Source organism: Nicotiana attenuata, chromosome 7 (assembly GCF_001879085.1).
Source record: "Nicotiana attenuata strain UT chromosome 7, NIATTr2, whole genome shotgun sequence".
NCBI lineage: Eukaryota > Viridiplantae > Streptophyta > Magnoliopsida > Solanales > Solanaceae > Nicotiana > Nicotiana attenuata.
In genome coordinates this window covers 44,245,588-44,271,020 of record NC_031995.1, presented here as the reverse complement: position 1 = coordinate 44,271,020, position 25,433 = coordinate 44,245,588, and the positions used below count along the sequence as shown (strand labels likewise).

Sequence of the window (25,433 nt, the reverse complement as noted above, 5' to 3'; positions counted from 1 at the left end):
ATAATATTAATGACATCAAATTGGGTAGTATAGTCAAAAATTAAAATGTTTTTTTGAGTCATGTGATTTTTATTTTTTGAGTTTTTTAAAAAATTGAAAATTATATATTTTTTCCATGACGTATTATTTATCTTTCTTTTTTTTTAACAATGAGATAGTTCTATTTATATATTCAAGAATTTTCACTTTAATAAATTAATATAGATTTATAAAGACAAGAATTATACATAAAATTAAATAAATACAAATTTTTTGCCAAATACATAATGCGAGGGGTTTTCCCCTCTCTAAGATGGCTCTCAATTTCTGAAACCCTTCATATTGCAATACCAAATTCTAGGGCTCAAGGGTTTCTCCAAAATACAGTTATTCTCGACCCAAGGCTTTCCTCTCACAGTCGGCAATCCTCGGCAAAGGCCTGAAGAAGGTAACCCACATACATTCTTGCTTCTTCATCTAGATAGTTTTTAATCTTCTTTGTCCATGTCTTTAGGCGTTTAACTTTGGTCTTGTCATGTTATGGTCTTAATATTCATTATAGTTGTATTTGTCAATTTTCGAGGCCATTGTGAGAATTTCTTTGAAGAGAGATACGTGGAATGGCTAAAATAAGTTCATCAACTAATTCTTAAATGGCTAAAGTTAATTCTTTACCACGGACAAATACTTGTTTGAGTAAATTGATTGGAATCTAAGAATTTTCTCTGGAACTATATAATAATGGTGATGATCAACTATTTAGTTAGAGTTATATGCAGAAGAAAACAATGGTGTAATAGAATTTCTAGATACCTCATGCTGCAAAACTTTGTAAATATGATCTTATTATCTTTACAGTATTTTCAATATATAGTTAACGAAGTGAGAAGATAAAGAAGAATAAAAGAAGAACAAAAGTGAACGGGGAAGGATGGCGTCGAATAATAAATTGGACCAAAGGTATTATATACTGCAATTGATACCTCAAAAGTTTCGCTGGAACTAAATTTAATAGTTTGGTGTTAAGGCGGTGTGCTTACTGTTTTGGTTGGTTAAAGTTTTGGTGAGATTATTAAATAATACTTCTTATCTGTTTGTGTTTACTTATATAATACCGGTGGCATACCTAATCTAGTGTCCGCATGTCATTATTAATGTGTCTAAATGCGTTTAACTTTTGGTATAGATAATGAAAATTACCGAGCATCGAAAATGGATGGAAAATAGACTTCTCCCAGGTCGAGCAGGATATACAACTGAATTTATAAGTGGCATGGAGAAGTTTATTGAATTTGCTTGTCGTCAACGGAAGTACTTATCTGAGGGAGTCATAAGGTGTCCTTGCAAGCGTTGTAAAAATATGAAGCACCTTACGCCAGATGAAGTTAATGCATGTTTATCGAAGTGGATTCACATCAAGATATTGGTATTGGACACCACATGAAGAAGAAGCACCTCCAATTAATTTAAATGAACATAACAATTCAGGTGGTTACAGTAGTAATCAAGGGTGTAAATTTGACATGGCTTCAAGCAGTCAAAGTAGCATTCTAGGGGATGACTATGAACATGTAACTAGTTATCAAGGTATGGTTTATGATGCTGCTGGCGTAGAATTTGGGCATTAAATAGAACCCAATTTAGAAGAGCCTCCAAATATGGAAGCTACTAAGTTTTATGACATGTTGAATTTAGCTCAGCAACCATTATGGTCCGGATGTAAATATTCAGAGTTGTCTATGGCGGTTAGAATGATGAGTATCAAATCTGAACACAATATGTCCCAAAGTTGTTTTAATGCAATGGCACAATTGATGTAGGATTCAAATTCCCCCGATAATAAGATACCTCTTAATTACTACCAGGCAAGCTAGTCTCAGGGCTTGGTCTAATTAGTCAAAAAATTGATTGTTGTGTTAATTCATGTATGTTGTACTACAAGGCTGACATAAACATGACCGAGTGTAAGTTTTGTCATGAACCTCGTTATAAAGAACAAGTGCGCAAGCAAAATAAGAAGGTTCCACGTAAGAGATTGCATTACTTGCCACTCATTCCTAGGCTTCAACGACTATATGCTTCCACAAAATTTGCGGAGCACATGAGGTGGAATTATGAAAATCGTAGGAAAGATGGCGTGCTGTGCCAACCTTCAGATGGAGAAACATGGAAACATTTCGATCGAACCTATCCGAACTTTTCTATAGAACCTAGAAATGTTAGGCTTGGCTTATGTTCTGATGGAATTACACCGTATAGCCAGTCAACATCACCATACTCTTGTTGGCCAGTAATTGTTACTCCCTATAATCTTCCTCCGGTTCTATGTATGACTGCCCCATACATGTTCTTAACATTGGTCATTCCAGGTCCTCATAATCCCAAGGGGAAAATTGATGTATATCTTCAACCGTTAATAGATGAACTGCAACAACTATGGACTGATGGTGTACTAACTTATGACGTGTCAAAGAAGCAAAATTTTCTCATGCGAGCAGCATTAATGTGGACAATTAATAATTTTTCTGCTTATGGTATGCTATCAGGGTGAAGTACGGCGGGTAAATTAGCATGGCCAATTTGCATGGAACAATCAAAAGCTTTTCGGTTGAAATATGGAAGGAAAAATACTTGGTTTGACTGTCATCGCCAATTCTTGCCTCCTAATCATGCTTTTAGAAGAAACACAAATGCTTTCTACAAAGGGAGAGCGGAGAAGTCTAGACCTCCTCCTAGGTTAACTGAGGATCAAGTGCGGGAAAAAGTTAGAGAGTTTTCTAAGATAACCGAATCAGGTCCGCGCAAGTTCTATGGATATGGAACTACCCATAATTGGACTAAAAGAAGTATTTTTTGGGATCTTCCATATTGGAAGACCAATCTAATTCGTCACAATCTTGATCTAATGCACATAGAGAAGAATGTCTTCGATAATGTTTTTCATAGTATTATGGACAACAAAGATAAAACTAAGGATAATGAGAAGGCAAGAATGGACTTGAAAGAACATTGTCGTCGAAATTATTTACACTTGCAATGTGATGGTAATGGGAGATGGATTAAACCCAAAGCAAAGTTTATTAAATCAGAACCAAAAGAAAGATGTATGTTAATGGGTTAAACAGTTAAAGATGCCTGATGGCTATGCTTCAAATTTAGATAAACGTGTTGATATGCAACACTTAAAGCTCTTTGGGATGAAAAGTCATGATTGCACATTTTTATGCAATGTCTTCTACCAATTGCTTTTAATGCACTTCTAAAACCAATCTGGAAGCCTATAACTGAACTTAGTCGGCTTTTTAAAGACGTGTGCTCAACAGTATTACATGAGGATCATTTAATACAAATGGAATAGAATATTCCTGTAATCATGTGTAAGTTGGAGAGAATATTTCCACCAGCATTTTTTGATTCAATGGAGCATTTATTAATTCATTTTCCATATGAAGCAACGGTTAGTGGGCCAGCTCAATATCGATGGATGTATCCATTTGAAAGGTGTGTAGTTTTCTACTGAGAATTTGTCATTTATCACCTTCAGCATACTATATAGTTTATTTTTATAATTATTGTAGGATCCTAAACAAAGTTAAGAAGACCATAGAAAATAAATCCAGAGTCGAAGGATCAATTGTTCAAGCATACTTGCTTCAAGAAATCTCATACTTTTCTTCCCATTATTTTGAATTGCATGTCCTGTCCAGCAACAATAGAGTTGGTCGTAATAATGATATAACTGAAAAAGGTGCAACCCAACCGACTCTATCTGTGTTTAATTCTTCTGGCCGGACTTATGGCGATGATGGCATTCGGTGGTTAGACGATAAAGAAGTTGATCCAGCACATTTACATGTTCTTTTAAATTGTGATGAAGTTAAACCTTTCCTCAAGTAAGTTTTAAGCATTATATGAATTTAACTATTAAGAGTAACTTAATTATATTTTGATTATAACTAATGTGTGGCTGCAGTTTGTATGAGCAACTTCTCAGAGTTACTTATGGTGATCTTAGTGAAGATGTCATTGATAAACAAATTGAAGCTGGCTTTCCACGATGGTTCAAAGATTATGTATGGAATAACATAAACTAGTTATTACTGAAGAACATATCATTATAAAAGATAAATATCATTTAATATATAAATCTAACTTCTTCTTCTTCTTCTTATTATTATTATACAATAGGTCAATAAAAATCCACAAGAGACGTTGAATCCGTATTTGTAAGTCTTAGCAGAGGGACCACTAAGAAAGGTAACTTCATGTCCTGTTTATATTGCGAATGGATACAAATTTTGCACTTCTGCATGGGGTAAAGAAGAAAAATATTTAACAGTGGAGTATGTGTTAGTGGCATCGGACATGATGGTACTACAAATGACTATTATGGTGTTATAAAGGAGATTCTCAAATTGTAATGGACAAGGACCACTCAAAAGTTAGTTTTATTTTATTGTGATTAGTTTTATCCGTCTAAACATGGCATGAAAGTTGATAGCCAATTTGGCATTGTCGAGTTTCGAAAAACGGGAAGATATGCTAAAGTTGACCCTTTCATCTTTCCTGAAACTGTAACACAAGTTTATTATGCAAATCATCCTGAAAGCAAAGGAGATAAGGATGATTGGTGGGTTTTTATAAAGACAAAGCCAAGAGAAGTTGTGGATGAAAGACATAATGTGGAAGTTGCTTACCAAGAGGAGCAGTCACATGTTAATCCAAGCATAGAGGATGATCCAATTGATTTCTTACAAGATGATCAAGTTGTTGGTGAGGAGGTTGATATGAGTAGTATTCAACCATTCATCAACGAAGACGGATATCATTTAATTGACGATGAAGATGAGGAGATAGCAAGTGAAGAAGAGGAAGAGCTTTTTGATAGTGATGATTCACAAGATCACTGTCAAACCCAAGATGATGATGAGTATGAAGATGAAGATGAAGATGAAAATGAAGAATGAGAATACTAATTTGTTAATTATTTTATATTTTCTTATTTACAGTAGGTTTATTTTAAGATATTTTGAAGTTTTATAGAACTATTTAGAATTTTGAGAATCTTCATTTGTCAATTTTCATTTGTCCTTGAATCATTCTAAACTTCAAGATGGTATTTACAGTAAATGATATCTTATTTCTTTTATGGTCTTGAAGTAATCCAATGTTTGCATATTTGGTTCTCTTAAATAATTAATTATGTTGTTCTACTGTTATGTATGATGTTTTTCTTCTTAAGTTATGAACCTAGTTGTTTGTCAGCTTACTAAAGATTGTATCAACATTATTTGTTTCTTCCCCCAGATGTCAGGTAATACAGGATCTAAACAAGCTGGGAAAACTAATGGTAAAGGAGAAAAATTCCATAAAAGGAAAACACACACAATAGAGCCTCAAGCAGCTCAAATGCCTCACGTAATCCCTTCACATTCCCTCCTATCTCGAACTAGTTTACTTCATGTACGTGAGACTTTTTTGCCTCAACCTACTCCTGAAGTCAATCTACCTCAATCTAGTATTGGAGCCAATCAACCCCAACCTCATAAACCAACTATAGATTTCACATAAAGTAATCTGAAACAATCAAGCAGTGAATTTTTTTTAAAAACCCTAGATGAACGTCTCAAACAATATTGGACAACTTCGATCGCTTCCAAGGAATGACAAAAAGGAATCCTAGATAGAAATGAAGGAAAAGAAGATTACCCTCAAGAATCTCAATTTTTGAAAATAGACAATCCAAAGTCAAACAAGAATCAAAAGGTCCAATTCTCTCTCAAAGGAGTTTCTACTCTCAAAATATGCTAGTTGCTTCAAAGAAAAAAACCCTAGGCTATTAAAAGACTCAATGGGGGAAAATAGGAAAGGTCTTGAACTTAATTCTTTAAAGAAAATTCGTCATGAACGTGCGCTGTAGCACACCTGGCACCTAGGGCATGAAACATGGTGTGCAGAGACTCCGGTCAATCTATCTCGCTCTCTATCAAGTTGTAGTGCAACGCAACATGTTGGTGACTACCATGGATGTGCTTGAGCTAAGCTTAGACATAGTCCGAAGAGAGAAGAGATTGAGAAAAAGGGGAACTGTTGTATTGAAGAAGGAAACTACAGTACACGGTATTAATACACTGTTCTAACCGCCTAAACTAACTAATCCACAAATTACATAATTACCCTCTACACTATAACTACTTAACTACCCTTGTGTCTATATCCTCAATACTCCCCCTCAAGCTATGTAGTGTGAATAAGTTGTATACTCCCAGCTTGGATAGTAGGAAATCATGTTGTGCCTTCCCTAGTCCTTTGGTTAGTACATCTCCTATCTGCAGGTTAGTAGAAACATGTGCAGTCTGAATTAGGCCTTGTTGAATCTTTTCTCGAATAAAATGGAAGTCAATCTCGATATGTTTGGTTCTTTCATGATAGATGGGATTTGCAGCAATCTGAATAGCCGCTTTACTATCACAATACAACTTCACTAGAAGCTTCAAGTCCACATTCATTCTTTAAACAACCCTGTTAACCAGACTACTTCTGCTATTGCATTGGCCATACTTTTGTACTCAGCTTTCGCAGAGCTTCTTGACATTGTATTTTGTTTCTTGGACTTCCAGGAGATAAGAGAGTCACCAAGCTTTACTATAAGCCCACTCACTGACCTTCTAGTCATTGGGCAAGTAGCCTAATCTGCATTACAATATACTGTGAGCTGGTCAGAAGATTGAGATGATAGCAGAATCCCCAGCCCAGGTGCATCCTTTAGGTACCTTACCACCCTCAGTGCTCCTTCCATATGTGACTTCTTTGGCTTGTGCAAGAATTGGCTTAAATTCTGCATAGCATAACTAATGTCTGGCCTTGTCATGGTAAGGTACAATAGCTTCCCAACTAATTTCTAATAGTTGCTTGGATTACTAACTAATTCATCACCATCTAGAGTTCCATGTGCATTGGCTTGATCATACTCTGCACTGGTGAGCTTATGGCTTGTGTCTAAAGGTGTGCAGGCTGGCTTAGAACCTGCAAGCCCAAGTGTGGCAATGATATCAGGTGTGAACTTCCTTTGACAAACAAAAATTCCATGTCTACTTCTTGCAACTTCAAGACCAAGGAAGTATCTCATCCCCCCAGGTCCTTGATCTTGAAGTGATATTGAAGCACAACTTTGGCATCCTGAATTAACTGAGGAGATGAGCTAGTGTTAATAGATCATCCTCATAGATCAGAATAATGACCAAATTAGAACTAGACCTCTTATTGAAGAGGGAATAGTCATGATGACTCTCTACAAAACCTAAGGATGAGAGGGCCTTACTGAGCCTCAAGTTCCATTGCCTAGAGGCTTGCTTGAGCCCATACAAGGACTTCTGAAGCTAGCAAACTCTAGGAGGCTCCCCCTCACCTAGAAGACTAGGGGGTGGAGTCATACACACTTCTTCCAGCAAATCACCTTGAAGAAAGGCATTGAAGATATCCATTTGGTGCAACTTCCATCCTTGCGTAGCAGCTAAAGATAGAACAATCCTTACTATGACCATTTTCACCACAGGTGAGAAGGTGTCTTGATAATCAAGACCCTCTTTTTATGTGTAACCTGTGGCCACTAAGCGAGCTTTATACCTTTCCACCTCACCTTTGGCATTGTACTTCACCTTAAACACCCATTTACACCCTATAGCTCTCTTATCAGTTGGCAAGGGAACTAACTTCTAGGTGTGGTTGTCATGTAGGGCCTGTAACTCTGCATCCATGGCTGCAATCCACTTGGGATCTCGAAGGGCATCAGCATAGGAAGTTGGTTCTATAACAGTTGAGAAAGATCAAAGTGCCTTGAAGTAAGGTGGAGACAATGAAGCATAAGACATGTATGCAGACATGGGATAACTGGAACCCAAAGCAGTAGAAAGACCAGCTTTTGGCATTCCATGAACAAAGTCATTGAGCCAGCCAGGTGTTTTGGAAGTCCTAGTAGACTTCCTTAGTCCTTTTTCTAGCAAATCATGTAATGGAGCCATAGTTGGGAGTGGCATCACTGCTGCAGGAGGTGATGTGAGGTGAGGCTGTTGCAGAGTCTCAGAAGATGGATCAGAAGTAGTAGGAGCTGAGGAAGCCTTAGGAGAAGGTGGAGGTGCTACTACTGAATCAAGAGCTATCTCTGAGACTTCAAAGGTAGGATCAATGATGAAAGCATCATCTGCATCAACAAACTGCTCAACATTAGTCCTCCTGCCTGTGGAAGTTGTGGTGATGAATGGAAAAGTGTATTCCTTGAAAGAGACATCCCTACTTACTAAAATATGCTTGTTAGTGAGACTGTATAGCCTATAACCCTTTTGAGTGGATGAATATCCCATATGCTCTGCTGGTTCTGCTCTAGCTCCAAATTTGTCACTTCTATCAGTGACAGTAGCATAGCATAGGCTTCCCAGAACCTTGAGATGTTGCAGTCTAAGTGGTCGACCATAGAACTTTTCAAAGGGAGACTTTCCTGCTATTACTGTAGATGGGATTCTATTAATCAGATATACTGCATTCTGTACACAAAATCCCCATAATCTCAATGGAGTGCTTCCCTGAAACTTGATGGCCCTAGCAACCTTAAAATTCTGTCTGTGTTTCGTTTCTACCACTCCATTCTGTTGGGGTGTGTAGACACAGGAACTTTGATGAACCACACCTGCATTCCTAAATATATCTGCACAATGTGAATTAAAGAACTCTGTTCCATTGTCTTTCCTGAACACCTTTATTGCACTGTTAAACTGAGTCTTCACAAGAGTCTTGCAGTCTTTTATTACAGTAGGTACATCACTTTTAAGTTTGAGCAGAAATATCCAAACCATTCTACTATAGTCATCTACTAATGTGAGAAAAAATCTATTCCATCATAGGTAGGGGTTTTATAAGGACCCCATACATCACCATGCATCAAATCAAATGCTTTAGAAGCCCTACTAGTACTTTGTGGAAAAGGAAATCTTGTCTGTTTTGCCAAGGGACAAATAGGACAGACATTATTACTATACAACCTATTATGTTTTATTATGTGCATCTGCTGTAGAACCTTGTGTGGAATGTGCCCAAGTCTTTTGTGCTATAGCTCTTCTTCATTGGTCACACACAGTGTTGCTGAGGCTTGAACCCAATCTCTATCACTGTGAGGCCAATAGTATAGATCTCTTTTAAGCGTACCAGTCCCCTTCTCCTTCCCAGTGTGAAGGTCCTGGATCAGGCAAAAATCAGGAAAGAACAGCATACAACAGTTTAGCTCCCTAGTCCGTTTTGACACTAAATTGTATTTAAAACGTGGGATGCAAAGAACAATGGATATAATCCCTTGATCTAATTCAGAACATCCTACACAAGAAATGGCCAAGCTATCTCCATTTGGAAAATGAACTTTTCCACCTATTCTTTTAGACTGCACTTTAGGCTTAGGAATCATTTCACTATTTGACACCGTGTGATCCGTTGCCCCTGTATCTACTATCCACTTAACATCCTTTGCTTTACTATCAGTAAAATATGTTATACTAACTGCATTTGCAAGCATTAGAGGGCCAGTTATACCTGCTGCATTAGCTGCATTAGTTGTTGATTCAGGTGTATTGTCCTTTTGTAGCATCTTCAGAATTTGGTTATATTGTTCTAGAGTGAATGGCGTTAGCATCTGCATGCTCAGTCTTGCATCTTTCTCCGCACCTGCAAAACTACTTGTTGATCCTGTATAACCTGCATTGGTGTAATCAACATTTGGACCTAATGGTCGTGTAGCTCCATAACATGTGTGACCATTTCATGAATTATTTCCCATTCCTTGATGTTGTCCATGATTCCCTAGTTGTGCAGAATTACCAAAATATGCTGAATTAGCCACTGGCTTTCTTCTGCCCTTGAAATCTGTTGAATATCCAATTAATTGATAACAATTCTCTTTGCTATGTCCTTTCATTCTACAGAATTCACACTTATATTGAAATTCTTTCTAGGTTTCTGCATCTGAGGTCCTTTAGCACTCCAAAGTGCAGTAATGTGATTGCCCTCCATTAGTAAGTTGAGACCTGTAGATCTATGGCCTGGCGATCCTTTCTGAGTCTCATCCTCGATAACCATGGCATATGCTTGTTTTAGACTAGATTCAGTGGATTTCATAAGAATTTGACGTCTTGCCTGACTATATGAGTCATTTAGACCTTCTAAAAATTGAAGTAACCTCTGTTGATTCAAGAGCTCAACATAGTCCTTTACAGAGCTAGGAGGCGGCACAATTGCATCAAATTCACCCCATAATTCCTTTAATTTTGTAAAATATGTAGAAATAGAGTCGGTACCTTGAGATATTGTTGCAATTTCCCTATGTAGCTGATAGATCCTCATTCGATTGACCTTGTCAAATCTTTAACGAAGATCCTCCCACACAGCTCGGGCATTCGATGCATACACTATCCCACTAAGTAGATCTGGCGATACAATAATGAAAGGACTATTGCGTTACAAGTTTCCCAATCCTCATGCAATGCTGCCGGAAATGACGCCTTGGTGTGTTTACCATCAACAAACCCTAGCTTTCGCTTAGCTTGAAGTGCGATATTCATCGATCTCCGCCATAAGCCATAGTTTTTGGATCCTTTGAGCTGAACCGGAATTAGCAATAAGCTCGGAGTGTCTGATGGATGCACGAATAGCGGATGCGTATGGTCAATTTTGTTTTCCCCCATTTCTGAATCGAAGAAAATGTCAGAGTTTTGAGAAATCGTCTATCTTCTAACTGAGCTCTAGCTTCTGCAATCGAGTGACGAAGAGGCGTGTTTAGATCATCTCCGCTAGCTCTGATACCATGTCGGAGACTGCCATGGGAGTGCTTTAGCTAAGCTTAGACATAGTCAGAAGAGAGAGGAGACAATGAGAAAAAGGGGAACTGTTGTATTGAAGAAGGAAGCTACAGTACTCGGTATTAATACACTGTTCTAACCGCCTAAACTAACTAATCCACAAATTACGTAATTACCCTCTACGCTATAACTACTTAACTACCCTTGTGTCTATATCCTCAATACAACACTCAACACTCTCTGGTGCTTGTTTCTCGCAATCGACAAGCCTCAAAATGTAGATTTTTGGTTTACAATAGTCGTCAAAGTGACTATCCAAATATCTTCTAGCCAATTAGATCATGCAACTCCCTAGCATACATTTCTTGGACGTTCTACGTGTCAACATTCCACTAGAGATCATCTGCAATGTTCTCTGCTTTCTCTGCTTTGCTCCGGCTACCCGTGATGAGTGTGTCAATTGGCGAACCGTTTTAGCATCAGGGCTTGCTAAGTGAAGACCAGTCCTTGCCCACAATCCAAACCAACTCTTCAAGATAGCTAGTTGACGACCTAGGCGACCTGAGCAATGTTCATAATAGTCCATGTTAGAAAAATATGTGAAACGGAAGATTGGTGGCTTTGTCGGAGTAATTTATATCCCTAAGGAATTTAAGCTCCCGTTTGGCCATAGATTCTGGCTTTATTTTTTTAAATTTTTTATTTATGAAATATGATCTTGTTTTAGAAAAAAAAATTCAAAAATTTTCAAGTTCCCAAAAACTGCATATTTTTTCTTCCATTCAAAAAAATTCAAGTTTTTTTTCAAATAAAATGCATATCCAAACACAACTTCAACTTCTAAAAATTATTTTTCAACACGACCTCAAAAACTCTTTTTTCACGTTTCAACAAAATCTATGTCCTGACGCTAGCTAAGTCTTCATTCTATTGCTCTTGGGTTTGTGATAGAATTTCTCCGGGATTTTACAAAGGTAAATGTAATCCAAGTGCAGTTATAAATTTTAATCATCCCAAACTATATGAATATTTTGAGAGGGAAAGAGAAGTAAACTGTTGGCAAAATCCAGTTCGATATATGTATGTTTAGGAGGCAAAAAAAGGGTACTTGTAATATAAGATATTTGTTAAGATAGTTATTCTTAACAGACACAAATTCTCTTAATAGACAATTAAAAAGTCATTGTTTTTGTTTATTATAATTTAGATTTATTTTTCTCTTCTTTTTCGATCAATAACTACACTAACAATCCAATAGGATATTGCAGTGACCAGGAAGAACAGTAGCAGAAGCTCAAGGAAAGTTACTCACCGACCACGTTTGATTAAATCAGAGGTCAATACCGTTGGATAATGGCAGAATCAGAAATTTAAAATATTATAGGGGTATGACATTTGGAATAAAATAATTAACTAAGCAAGTGACCTACATAGGAACGAGGGATTGTTTCAAAAGTACTTTGTGGACGACGAAATTTTTGTGACGGTAATGGGAAGCCGCCGTATGACCTATATGTTAGGGGTTCTGTTTAACCAAAAAACTGAATATTTGGTTAAAGTTAGAATTTAAGAGAGAAATCGGGTTACTGATAATCAAGAAATGAGAGACTTTGAGAACAACAATAAAGCAATGAATAAGTATATATTTCAGTATAATCTCAATGATATTTCGTGTGTCCTACAGATGTTGAGACCTTCTCCTTTTATAGTTAATTCTAAGAGAAAGTGTAATGCCTTTGTCTTAATGAGGCAATTACGAGCAATAAATGGCATTAAAAGAAACGTTACTCAATCATTCCTATTAAATACAAATTCTCTAACGTATTTGGCATTTAATGCTGAATTTGGACTCTCTTACGCTATCAAATTCATGTCTTCAATTCCTTCTGATCTTCGAGCTTTAAATGACTCGAACAGGTACGAGTCTCATTTCACTTGAATAATAGCTCGTGCCTTTAAGTATCTTCTTTCCCGCATCTGTTGTTGCTCGTGCCTTCTAACTGATTACCACGCTTTGACTATTTGACCGGTCCACGTGTCATGACTCGTCATCTTCAATATTTAAATTTAGTTTTTTCCCAATATAGATAGTCCCCCCAATTTCCATTTATTTATCAATTAAATATTTGGGAAGTGGATCTTCATTAAAAAGGGAATTTTTGCCATAATCAATGCTATGACAGTACTAACGCTTCAGTTGTCTTTTCTATTTAATGCATTGCATATGTGTCACCTTCTCATTAGCTCTGCAATTCTGCAGCCTTTTTTCAAGACTTCTTCAACTCCACTATTCACGAAGTGATAGTTGCCTTTATTATAGGCTTTCCATCCTTACACTTCTTAGTCTTTGACGGTTGCTTTTATATATAAACTTAACCCTTCTTCCACAAATTTTTACCAAATATTTCACTATTTACTCCTATTCACTTCTTTCTCTGTTCACATCTTTCTACCATGTCATCTTCGAATCCCAACCCTAGGAGAGTCCCAATTCTTGACAGTTTCCCCAATGCCCCTGTGAGACACAGAAGAGGTAGAGGAGGTAGGCTTCGTGGCCTAGGATCCATTCGTGGTGGTACCTTTGGTTCCATCACTCCTTCTTCTAGCTCTGGCACTATTTCTAGAGGTTCTTTCACTAATAGATCTTCTTCTAAAGGTAAAGAATCTTCTGAGTCTATTCAAGAAGCTTTGGTCGAAGAAATAGTGCCAACCGACTTATCTTTCGAGCATGATAAAGAATCTCTTCGTGACCAAGTAATTAAGTTAGAGAGAGCTGACACCTATCCTTCTTTAATTACTGAACCCTTGATTTCCACTATTCGAAAAGATTGTCATTGGAGAGATGACCTTCATATAGTTATTCCTAACCCAAACCAGAGAATATCTTCTTATAGGATTGGTTTTTCCTCTGTTTATACTTATCCCTTTACTTTGGGATTTATTCCTGCTATCGACTCGGTCATACTCGATTTCTGTCGTTTTTTCAAAATTTGTTTGGCTCAAGTTGGCCCTCTCGTATGGAGAGCAGTAGCTTATTTAAGGTATGTATCGGTAAAGGCTGATGTTGATTTTACCTTCTCTCATCTAATTCATCTTTACCACCCCAAGCTGTTCCGCAATGGTGTTTTTACCCTAACTGCAAGAAGTAAAAGGGTTTTGGTAAGCCCTGAAGATGATAAAGATCGAGGNTACGAGCAATAAATGACATTAAAAGAAACGTTACTCAATTATTCCTATTAAATACAAATTCTCTAACGTATTTGGCATTTAATGCTGAATTTGGACTCTTTTACGCTATCAGATTCATGTCTTCAATTCCTTCTGATCTTCGAACTTTAAATGACTCGAACAGGTACGAGTCTCATTTCACTTGAATAATAGCTCGTGCCTTTAAGTATCTTCTCTCCCGCATCTGTTGTTGCTCGTGCCTTCTAACTGATTACCACACTTTGACTATTTGACCGGTCCACGTGTCATGACACGTCATCTTCAATATTTAAATTCAGTTTTTTTCCAATACAGGTTCGAGCTATGGAATTAACCATTGACGATTGTATTAGAGTTGGCTTGCCTATATTATATTTTTTGGGGTACAGCCTTTTTCCGGACCCTACGTGAATGAAGGATGCTTCGTACACCGAACTGCTCTTTTATCAAGTGATTTAGGACTGGAAGTATATAATGATAATAGTTTTGAATTTCATGCTTAATGGAAATGGTTGTTTTTACTCGGTCAACAAAATTATAATTTCAAAGCAGAAAAGATATTTTTAAATCTAACTTATCCCCTTTTAGTGGAGCTTGATCTTTTTCGATCAGTTACTCCACGTTTAGATTCTTCTCCATACCACATCTATTACATGGCAATTAGCTCTTCAATAATTAGAGAAAGAAAGTTGGAGATAAGATAATAGGAATGTAAATGAGGCGGGGCGGGACACACCTCTTTTTTTTGGTTAGTTAAATGAAAGTCATGTGACCACCAACAATATTCCTAATTAATGCTGATAATCAAATCATGAATAATTAGTGCCTTTTAAAGGCATTTAATGAAGTTTTAAAAGTCAGGAGATGATATTTTTCTTGTAGTGATGCAATAGAGGGTGTATGTTAAGTTTACCATCATTAGAGCTTAGGAAATAGTACTTGTAGTGATGCAATTTGAATTAGGTGTTTATCAAGCTTACCATCATTAAAGCTTAAGAAAATTATGTCCCTACATGACTTAAACGAGGAGTGGATTACTGACATCTAGTGTTGGACGACAGAACTAGGGGCGTACATAGATCGGGTTGGTTCGGATTTTCTAATTACCAAATTAAACCAATTGTATTGGGTTATTAAATCTAAAGACCAAACCAAACCAATAAAAATCGGGTTTTTCAACCTCGATTTTTTTCGGGTTTTTCGGGTTTTCAGGTTGTTTTCATAAAGTCTTCATAACACAAAATATAGAATTTGTGCTCCAACTATTTCTTTAATCCTAGTAAGATATAACTATATAAGGCGTTTTTCAATAATATAACATAAATATGAGATCAGTCATGGCATTGTACTAAAATATTCAATAATAAGATAATAAAATCGTATAAAATAAGTATTATTAATAAGCCATAATGAAAACAAACCTAATTTAAAATTACTAATAAGTTGCTAAAATAAGTACGACTAATAAGTATTATTATTTACATGACTAAACACTAAAAGAAAAATAAGTTATGCATTTTATCTAAACCACGAAAAAACTAAAAAATAAATATCCAACACTATTTTCATTCATAGTACAATTGCATTTAATATCTTTTATTAGCATTAGTATTAATTTGATATTGGTTTAGGATTTATTTGAGTTACTAACATTTATGGACCATAAAACTTATTGGATCATCCAAAAATTATAAGTCCAAGTCTGAAATAATACGTGAAAAGATAAAACTATGAAAAAGCTTAAGAAATATTTATAAACTACACTACAATAAATATTTTTATGTATTAAATATATTTAAAACGTCTATACATATAATGTCGGATTGGTTTGGTTTCGGTTTGACTTTTTCTTGTTAAAACCAAACCAAACCAAACATGATAGGGTTTTTTTTTCCAACACCGAACCAAATCAAACCAAACCATAGTCGGGTTTTTTTTCTCGGTTTGACTCGGATTATCGGGTTGGTGCGATATATCGGTTTCATTTGTACACCTCTAGGCAGAACGATGATAACATTGTTTGTTTTATATGCATTTTTATCTTTTAATAATAATTATTTGATGTGTATTTTCACGTTAATTTATTACTTAATCATGATCAGATAATTTAACTTGGTATAAATACAAAGTGTAAATAAGATTTTTTCATGGGCGTGGCGTAGGCTTAGTTTGAAATAAGAAGCAGATGTCATGTTTGGTTATGAAATTGTGATGAATTATGGAGACTAGAGTATTTAAGAGTTGAACTTCCATATGCACCAACAGTATGGCCTAGTGATTAGTGAATTAGATGAAAATCATGTGAGATCAATATTCAAATTCTAGGCACAAAAAAGTTAGGTAATTTCTACTTACGCCTTCGTGGCCAAAGTTACTCAATTCCTGAGCTGGTGGTCTGGAATAGTCGATTTGCGCACAACTTGGCCCTAATACCACTGTATTCTGAAGAAAAAAATTGATTTTAATGTGAACCAAGAGACGTTAATTCAATACGATAGTTTCTGGATTCCAAGGCCAAGATGTGTAAGGCTTCACTAGAGGAACGTTTTCACTTTTTGTTACAATTGAGGAACTTCAAAATCAATTCGTCAGCTAATGGATAATTGGGCCTAGTTGGAGGCTTCTCCGACAAATGAGATATTGGGCTTAATTGGAGGCTTCTTAAAAGGGGAAGTGCACGGTTAGCCACTAATAACACATGTATTTACATTTAAGCCACTGTTTAAAATGTCTTTAATCTTTAGCCACTGCTTTAATAAATTTTAACTGCCCGAACGAAAATACCCTTTTGCCCATGTCCTTAACTTTTGAACTTAACTTCAGGACTTCAGGATTGCATGTCCTTAACTTTTGAACTTGGAACTCTAAGTTCAGGACTTCAGGACTACATGTCCTTAACTTTTGAACTTAACATCAGGACTTCGGGACTACATGTCCTTAACTTTTTAACTTGTAACTCTAAGTTCAGGACTTCAGGACCTATTGTCCTTAACTTTTGAGCTTGTTAGTCTAAGTTCAGGACCTATTGTCCTTAACTTTTGGGCTTCTTATCCTAAGTTCAAGACCTATTATCCTTAACTTTTGAGCTTGTTAGTCTAAGTTCAGGATCTATTGTCGTTAACTTTTGGGCTTCTTATCCTAAGTTCCTATTGTCCTTAACTTTTGAGCTAGTTAGTCTAAGTTCAGGACCTATTGTCCTTAACTTTTGAGCTTGTTAGTCTAAGTTCAGGACTTCAGGACCTATTGTCCTTAACTTTTGAGCTTGTTAGTCTAAGTACAGGACTTCAGGACCTATTGTCCTTAAGTTCTAGTAGAAATGGCGCCGTTGCTACTGGTTATTTCCATTCTGCTATAATGTGATATTATTGAGAATTGAAATTATAAATTAAATCGAAAAAATGGGAATTTATTGCTAAATGAGAAATTACAAGTAGTAGTCACTCAAATGATTACACGGTAACTAAGAGTGAGCAGAAAACTCCATTGTTGGACTATACATGTAATTGAGCAAGAGAACAGATTAGAGATAGAGACTGAGGTTGAAGAAGGTAGAAAGGAAGAATAGAGAAATGAATTTGAGAGGAAAAATATGTTGAAATTGAAACTAGGATATCTCCCGGAAAGAAAACGAAAAATGAGTGGGTATCGAATTTGAGAGAGAAGCGAGGGTTTGGGAAGAAAAGCAATGGAAGAAAGGGTAAAATTGTCTTTCCATATCAATTTTAATAGAGTAGTGGCTTTTTTTTCTCAACATTAGAATTGCTGGATAATAAATAAATACCACCTTAAATAGTGGCTACCCCACGCCATTTCTACTTCTTAAAATGAGATATTGGGCTAGTTGGGCCACTGAGTCCACCTTAAAAATCAAGAGAAATTTACCTGAAATATAAAATTTGAAGAGTTATTTATAAGAAATACAACTACTTTTAAAAAATTATATTACATACAATTCATTTCAACCTTTTAATTAAATTAGATACAACTTTTGATATCCTTAAAATATCTTATTATGGAACTCGAAAATAGGGATTATGCCACCCATCAAGAGATTTACTGGAATATAAAATTTAAAGAGTTATTTATATACAACCACTTTAAAAAAATTACACTACATACAATTTATAACAGAAAATTAAATTAGATACAACTTTTGGAGATGGATGTTGGAATTATGATAAGGAGGAAGAAAAGATCTGTACGAAGACGTCCGGGGATCAGGTGGGGTGCCTTAACTAAGGATAAAGCTCAAGAGTTGGAAGGGAGGTTATCAGATATGGGAGCTTGAAGGAGTAGTGGAGACGCGGGCATTATGTGGTTGACGACGACGAGTTTTATAAGGAAGGCGGAGAGAGAGGTGTTAGGGGTCTCGTCGGGCTACTCTAGTGATCACAAAGGCAACTAGTGGTGGAATGAAGTGGTCCAAGGTTATTACAACCCGATTTTTTTTTGTGCGACTTTATTTATTCTACGCAAGACGTGGAAAGTATGATTTAAAAGGATTTGATGTGTTTAGAAATTTATTTTACATGCCATATATACTGTACTTTAATTATACGTTATGTATATAAGCCCAAACATATCGTATTAGAAAAGTTGGCTTGAGTTGCCGCAATTTCGGTTAAGATACGACATGTAACTAGATCACATTGCGACCAATTTTTCTCCTAGCATATGGAGCCTCTTGGGATAAATTATATATGAAATCTATGGCCTATGTATGTAATTTTCATTGCTTCACACCGTACATCAATACGATATCGGAATGAAAAGTTATGAGCGTCCAAAGTAGGGCTGCCACAACGTCACTAGAGTATTACGGCAAAAGCAGGCAGGTTACTAGGCCAACTTACATACAAGTTTTCTCCCAATCCATAAGAAATTTGAGGATGATTAAAACACAAAAGTTGGAGTTCGTTCAATCTAGTTTCTAGAACATCAAACCGTTTGTTGATACAATATATGAATAGATAGGAATGAGGGCTCACTACTAGCTTAGTGAGGCGGTGGCTTTTTATATTCCGTTTGTTCTCCAATTTTTCAGAGCATATCCAGCACCTCTTGAGATAAAATAAATCCCCAAATATTCTCTCATGCTCTCCTTGTAAATTTTTCAAAAATTTCAGTAACTTTGGGTAGAATAATTCACGCAAGACTTGAGAGGTCTGGGGGTGTACATGTTGTATCTCCTACTTAAGTTTTAAGGAGATTTTCTTGTTGGTGCCAACCTTAATTTGAAGTATACCTTGCTGTAATATTTCAAGAATTCCTTTTGATAAGGATTTGAAGAAAAGAAAGGCTAAGGTACGTGATGTTTAACTTCTTTCTTCATAGGCATGAGTTTTGTCAAGTTACAATTCATTTGCTTCATATGATTTTTGAGAAAATATTATTCAAGTATGAATCTTTCCTTGTTTTTCTTAAGAAATGAACCTTGGAATTCAGCCACAGTCCATTTAGAAATTCAACTTCAAGATTTTGTTGTATGTAAGTTTCACCTTTCTTCTTTGGAGGCATGAACTCGCCAAATACGGTAAAATTGATTCCTATGAGACTCTGAATTTGACTATGAGTTTTCCTGGTTTCTTGCTGAGTTGAGAGCTTTGAAACTCGGTTATAATCTATTTGAGAAGCTCAATTTCGCAATTGAGTGGGTGCTGGCCATTTCTTGAGGTGTGCAACCCATTGTGGAGTGTAATGGATCCTTTGAGGTCCGTAATTTTCTATGGCTAGGAGTGAGTTTGAAGTTCGAAAAGGTCTGTTTATGTACCACGAACAACCCGCAAGTCCACGATAGTTCCGTTATGCGACGATTATGTATATATGTGTGCATGGATATTATGGATGTGTAAATGTTTAGAAATATGTAGATGGTGAATGTAGCATGTTCCATATATTGGCTTAACACTCTATAGTTATACATGAGATAGATATTTAAACTTTTAGATGCATCTAAATATAGATAGTAATCGTTCAGACAGTAGTGTTCAGACGTATAGCGTTCAGATACATAACGTTCAGACGCATGAGTGTTTAGAGACACAGCGTTCAGACGGACATACATGTTTGGGCGTGCATATGCCATTAAATGAGATATTGTTCAGATGCTTATATAGATTATGATAGTATGTATATAGATATGAGAGACACCACATATATAGATCTGGTATTACTAGTGTGATAACATATTCAAACATTAGCAATGTACTTCAGTTATATTTCGAGTTTCTTTATGTTGCTCTTCATTTCAGTAAGGATTGCAGTTCCAGAGTATGCCATATGTTTCATATGCATTCTCAGCCCTTCTAATATACTTCAGTTACCTTCTTGTTTCTTGTACTGTCTTTCTAAGCTAACATATAGACAATTGAGATAAGTGCTTGTATTTGAGTTGCATTATTACTGTCCATGATATTACTTAGTTTCCTTATGATTGTATTTCTACCTTACATACTCAGTACATCAGTCGTACTGACGTCCCTTTCTCTTGGGATATGCTGTATTTTCATGCCCGCAGGTATAGGTTGTTCGAGAAAAGACAGACATAAGTAGGACAACAGGTAGCAAATTTGAAGGCACTCCTTTGTTTCGGAGTTGCGAGTACAGTGGTATGTTTAGTTTTATATATGGGTATGGCGGGGCCTTGTCCCGTTCTTATGTTCAGTTAAGCAGTTATTCTTAGAAGGCTTGTAGACATGAATCTTGTGGTTTAGATATAGTTTTTGTAGAAGTCATGGTAGTTCTTATCGGCTATCCAGTTGTACGAAATCCCAGTATATAGTATGTTTCCCCTCTAAGGATTTATTTATGATTTTAGCAGCTTATATGAGTATGAGATAGTAGGTTAGTGGTAATCTGTGGTTAGCTCCAGTTGACCGTCGCGACCCTAGAATAGGGTTATGATAAAAGTGGTATCAGAGCAGTTCAGTCCTAAGGGTGTCTACAAGCCAAATTAGGAGAGTCATCATTGCTTCTCATTCAGATTGTGCGATAGAGCCATAGTATCAGAGTTTATTCAGTTAATAGAATGGTTTGATTACAGTGTGTGTGCTATGAGTAAAAGAGCTTCAGTTGCCCTGAAGGGCAAAATAGTAGCAGACGAGGGCACCAGTCAAGTGCCATTAGCAGGTATAGAGCAGAACGAAGCACATGACGAGGTTCGAGTTGAGACTTTACAAACCCCTTCCTCTCTAGAGGAACTAAGACGGACTGGAACTACTGCACCTTCCGTTCCTCCATCAGATACTCAGGGGCAGGATGTACGAGACGCCATCAGACTCTTGACTGAACTAGTTGCAGCTCAAGCTCAGCGACAAAATACCGATGTTTATGTTAGGGAAGTTGCTAGTACGAGAGTTTAGGATTTCCTAGAATTGGATCCTCCGGCTTATACAGGATCCAGAATAGATGAAGAACCGCAAGACTTCATAGATAGGGTAAGCAGAACATTACGAGTTATGCATGCTACAAAAGCTGAATAGGTAGAGTTAGCCTCCTATCGCCTGCAAGACCTTGCAGCAGGTTGGTATCGTACTTGGGAATTTTCCACACATACACCTCTAGCATCTTGGCAGGAATTCTCAGAGGCCTTTATTAAACATTACATGCCAGTAGAGACTAAGTGAGCCAGAGTTGATAGTTTTTTAAATTTACGTCAGGGCAGTATGAGTGCCAAAGGGTACGACCTTCAGTTTAATTCCTTAGCGAGGTACGCCCCAACTATCGTAGCAAATATGGAGGATATGGTACACAGATACTAGTAGGTCTAGGACCACACTTGATAAACGAATGTATGACTGCTGAGTTACAACCAGGCATGGACATAGCCCGTATACAGGCCTATGCTGAAAACCTAGAAGTACGAAAGGAGAAATAACAAGCTGAGCGAGAATCAAATGGGAGTCAGTGTAAAAAGACTAGGTTCTCAAGGTCCTTTGGCGAGCCTTCAAATAGTAATAGACAACCTGAGTTCAGACAGCCAGTGACCAACATGTCACCTCAATTTTATAGGGCTTAGATTTATACGTTCTGAGTCTAGTCAGAGTTCCACAGCTTCTGCAACAACAGAGAAGTGTCTCTCGTCAATCAAAACGAACTTTCTCACGATGCAGGAATTGTCTTAGATTTTATGAAGGCCAGCGCCGTTTGGGCATTGATAGATGTTATATCTGCGGGGATCCAGACCACAAAATGTGAGATTGTACGCATAATGCTAGTGAGAGTGTGGTGCAACCAACAGAGTTTCTAGCCAGATCCCAGTGGCAACACACCCTTCAGGATAAGGTTCTCAGGTTTTAGCCAGACGAGGTAAAGGTAGACCAGCAGCATCCAAATCAGGTAAATAATCTTGCTACCAGTCTTCAAATTATTTTAGTTGTTGAACATTCGAGGACAAATGTTCCTAAGGGGGGAAGAATATTACACCCCGATTTTTTTTTTCTTTTTTTTTTCGCGACTTTTTATTCTACACAAGATGTGGAAAGTATGATTTAAAAGGATTTGACGTGTTTAGAAATTTATTTTACATGCCCAATATACTGTACTTTAATTATACGTTATGTATATAAGCCTAAACATGTCGTGTTAGAAAAGTTGGCTTGAGTTGCCGCAATTTCGATTAAGATACGGCATGTAACCAGATCACATTGCGACCAGATTTTCTCCTACCATATGGAGCCTTTTGGGGATAAATAATATATGAAATCGAAGTCCTATGTATGTAGTTTCCATTGCTTCAGACCGTACATCAATACGACATCAGAGTGAAAAGTTATGAGCATCCTGTAACGATCCGGCCGGTTGTTTCATGAGTTACAACCCCGTTTCCCCTATTTCTGCTCCCTTATGTGTTGTTCAGTTGTATTTGATCATATCGTGTTGGTTGTGTTGTGTTCGTAGTGGTCTTAGAGTGGAATGAGACATTTAATCTCTTAAGTTGGCCATTTAGTTTGAAAAGTCAATCGGACGTTGACTTGTGGGTAAATGATCTCGGAATTGGGGTTTTATGGTTCAGATAGCTTCGTTAGGTGTGGGACTTAGGAGTGTGCTCGGAATGTAATTTGGAGGTCCGTGGTAGATTTAGGCTTGAATTGGCGAAAATGGAAATTGGCATTTTCCGATCGGCAGTGGAAATCTTGATATCAGGGTCGGAATGCCGAAAAATGGAGTAGGTCCCTTGTGTCATTTGTGACGTGTGTGCAAAATTTCAAGTCATTCGGACGAGTTTTGATAGGTTTTTTGCATCGTTTGCGGAATTCGGAAGTTTTGAAATCCTTAGGCTTGAATCCGAGGGTGATTTAATATTTTGATATTGTTTCGAGCGTTCCGAAGGTTTGAATAAGTTTGAATAGTGGCATATGACTTATTGGTGTTTTTGGTTGGGGCCCCGAGGGCCTCGGGATGAATTCGGATGGTTAACAAAAGGATTGGGATTTGGTTGAGCAGCTGAACTTTGTTGCTTCTATCATTTCCGCACATGCGAGACCGCCGGAGCGAGATTGTACAGCATATGCGGAGAATTGGGGAACTGAGGAAAACTGTAGGCGCGCACAAGGACCGCACCTGCGAGACCGCATGAGCGAGAAGCTGACCGCAGAAGCGGGATTTCCAAGGTTAAGTGAAAACCGTACCTGTGATGGTTTTTTCGCAGGTGCGGCGTCGCAGAAGCGACTGTGAGAACACAAATGCGGAAAACACTGGGCAGAAAGTATAAAAAGGGTCTTCTTCATGAATTTTGCTTAATTTCTCCATTTTTGAAGACGGGTGATGATCTTGGGCAGTGATTTCTTAAGAGGGATCAAGGATTATCAGTTGGGTAAGCTACTTACGCTTTATTACTTGTGTTTATGACCGTTTTTCCATTGTTAAATCATGATATTAGTGGAAATTAGGGAAGAAATTTGGGAGATTAGGGCTTGAAATTGGAGAGTTTAAATTGGGTATTTGAGGGGCCATTTGAGGTCCGATTTTGATGATTTTGGTATGTATAGACTCGTGAGAGGATAAGGAGTCTAGTGTTGTGATTTTTATCGGATTCCGAGACGTGGGCCCAGGGGTCGGGTTTGGCCAATTTCGGGAATTTTGATTAAATTTGATAATTTTCGCGTGGGCTTTGTTCCTTCGGCATGTATTGATGGTATGATTCTGATTTTCGATAGATTCGGGGCGATTTGAGGCCGAGTCGAGAAGCAAGGGCATTGCGGAGTAGGCTTTTGTTCGGTTCAAGGTAAGTAACTATTATAAATCTATACCTGAGGGTATGAAACCCCAGAATGTCACACTACTTTGATAAATGAGGTGACGCACATGCTAGGTGACAGACGTGTGGGCGTGCACCCATAGGGATTGTGACTTGGTCCGTTCTGTAGCAACTGTAGAGTTGCATATTTTGATAAAGTCTATATGGTATCTATGTGTTTTAGAAATGATTCTCTTAACTTGGGCTGAATGCCATGTTTGGGGCCTTGTGCCGTACTGTTGGACCCTCAAGGGCATTTTACTGTTATTTTAACATTCTTTTTGATAGAAAGCATTATCCTCAGTAATGGTTTACACCTGCTTATTGTTAAATCTTGTTCCTCACTCTGTTTTAATATTTATGAAAGTGTTTTGGGCTGAGTCCCATGTGTTTGCACTAAGATGCCCGAGTGGCTTGTGAGGTGGATGAGTGAGTGAGGCCAAGGGCCGAGTTGTGAGGATAGTTATGGATCGGGCTGCACGCCGCAGTGTTATATATATGTATATATGGATCGGGCTGCACGCCGTAGCGATATATTGGATCGGGCTGCATGCCGCAGCGATATAGCGCTTGGGCTGTAGGAGCCCCTCCGGAGTCTGCACACCCCTAGTGAGTGCATTCGACTATATATTTATGGACCGGGCTGCACGCTGCACGCTGCAACTGTTATTAGGAGATATCTATTGAGCGTGAGTGCTGATTGATGACAACTAGGTCACAAGTAACTGAGAGGCTTGCCCGAGGGGCTGGTTTTTATGGAAAATACTGCTTTCACTCTTCTTATTACTGAGCCTCTATTGGGAAATGTTGAACAAATATTCTTAACGACTTTTCATTAAAACTAGAGTGTTAAATGGTTGTTCAAAATTTATCTACTAATTTGATCTTGCTATTTCCTCTGAGATTTTTATGTTATGATATATTTATATTGTTAAATGCTCGTCACTGCACTCTGCTTTTATTTATAATTGTTACTTACTGAGTTGGCGTACTCACATTACTCCCTGCACATTGTGTGCAGATCCAGGTGCTAGAGCATCCGAGTGAGAGCTGTCTCTTGCCTTCAGAGCATTTTCGGAGATTGCGAGCTAGTTGCATGGCGTCTGTAGCCCTGCCTTTCTCCTTCCTATCTTCTAGTATTTTTATTTATCAGACTCATTTTGTATTGAGTA

The 25,433-nt window shown here is 37.4% G+C and overlaps 1 protein-coding gene across 1 annotated transcript; it reads right to left on the bottom strand.

Annotated features, from left to right (window-relative positions):
• On the bottom strand, nt 6,485-7,523 carry LOC109230008 (uncharacterized mitochondrial protein AtMg00810-like). Its single transcript, XM_019395546.1, has 4 exons — nt 7,388-7,523; nt 6,916-7,158; nt 6,753-6,817; nt 6,485-6,667 (listed from the first exon to the last, which is right to left on the bottom strand). Exons 1-4 carry the CDS (start codon nt 7,521-7,523, stop codon nt 6,485-6,487), a joined length of 627 nt encoding a protein of 208 aa, XP_019251091.1.

Coding starts and splice junctions, on each gene's coding strand:
- LOC109230008 (XM_019395546.1), bottom strand. CDS start 7,523: ATGGTCATAGTAAGGATTGTTCTATCTTTAGCTGCTACGCAAGGATGG. Junction 7,159..7,387: donor TCCACCCCCTAGTCTTCTAG/GTGAGGGGGAGC, acceptor CAGTTAATTCAG/GATGCCAAAGTTGTGCTTCA. Junction 6,818..6,915: donor TGCACATGGAACTCTAGATG/GTGATGAATTAG, acceptor TATGCTATGCAG/AATTTAAGCCAATTCTTGCA.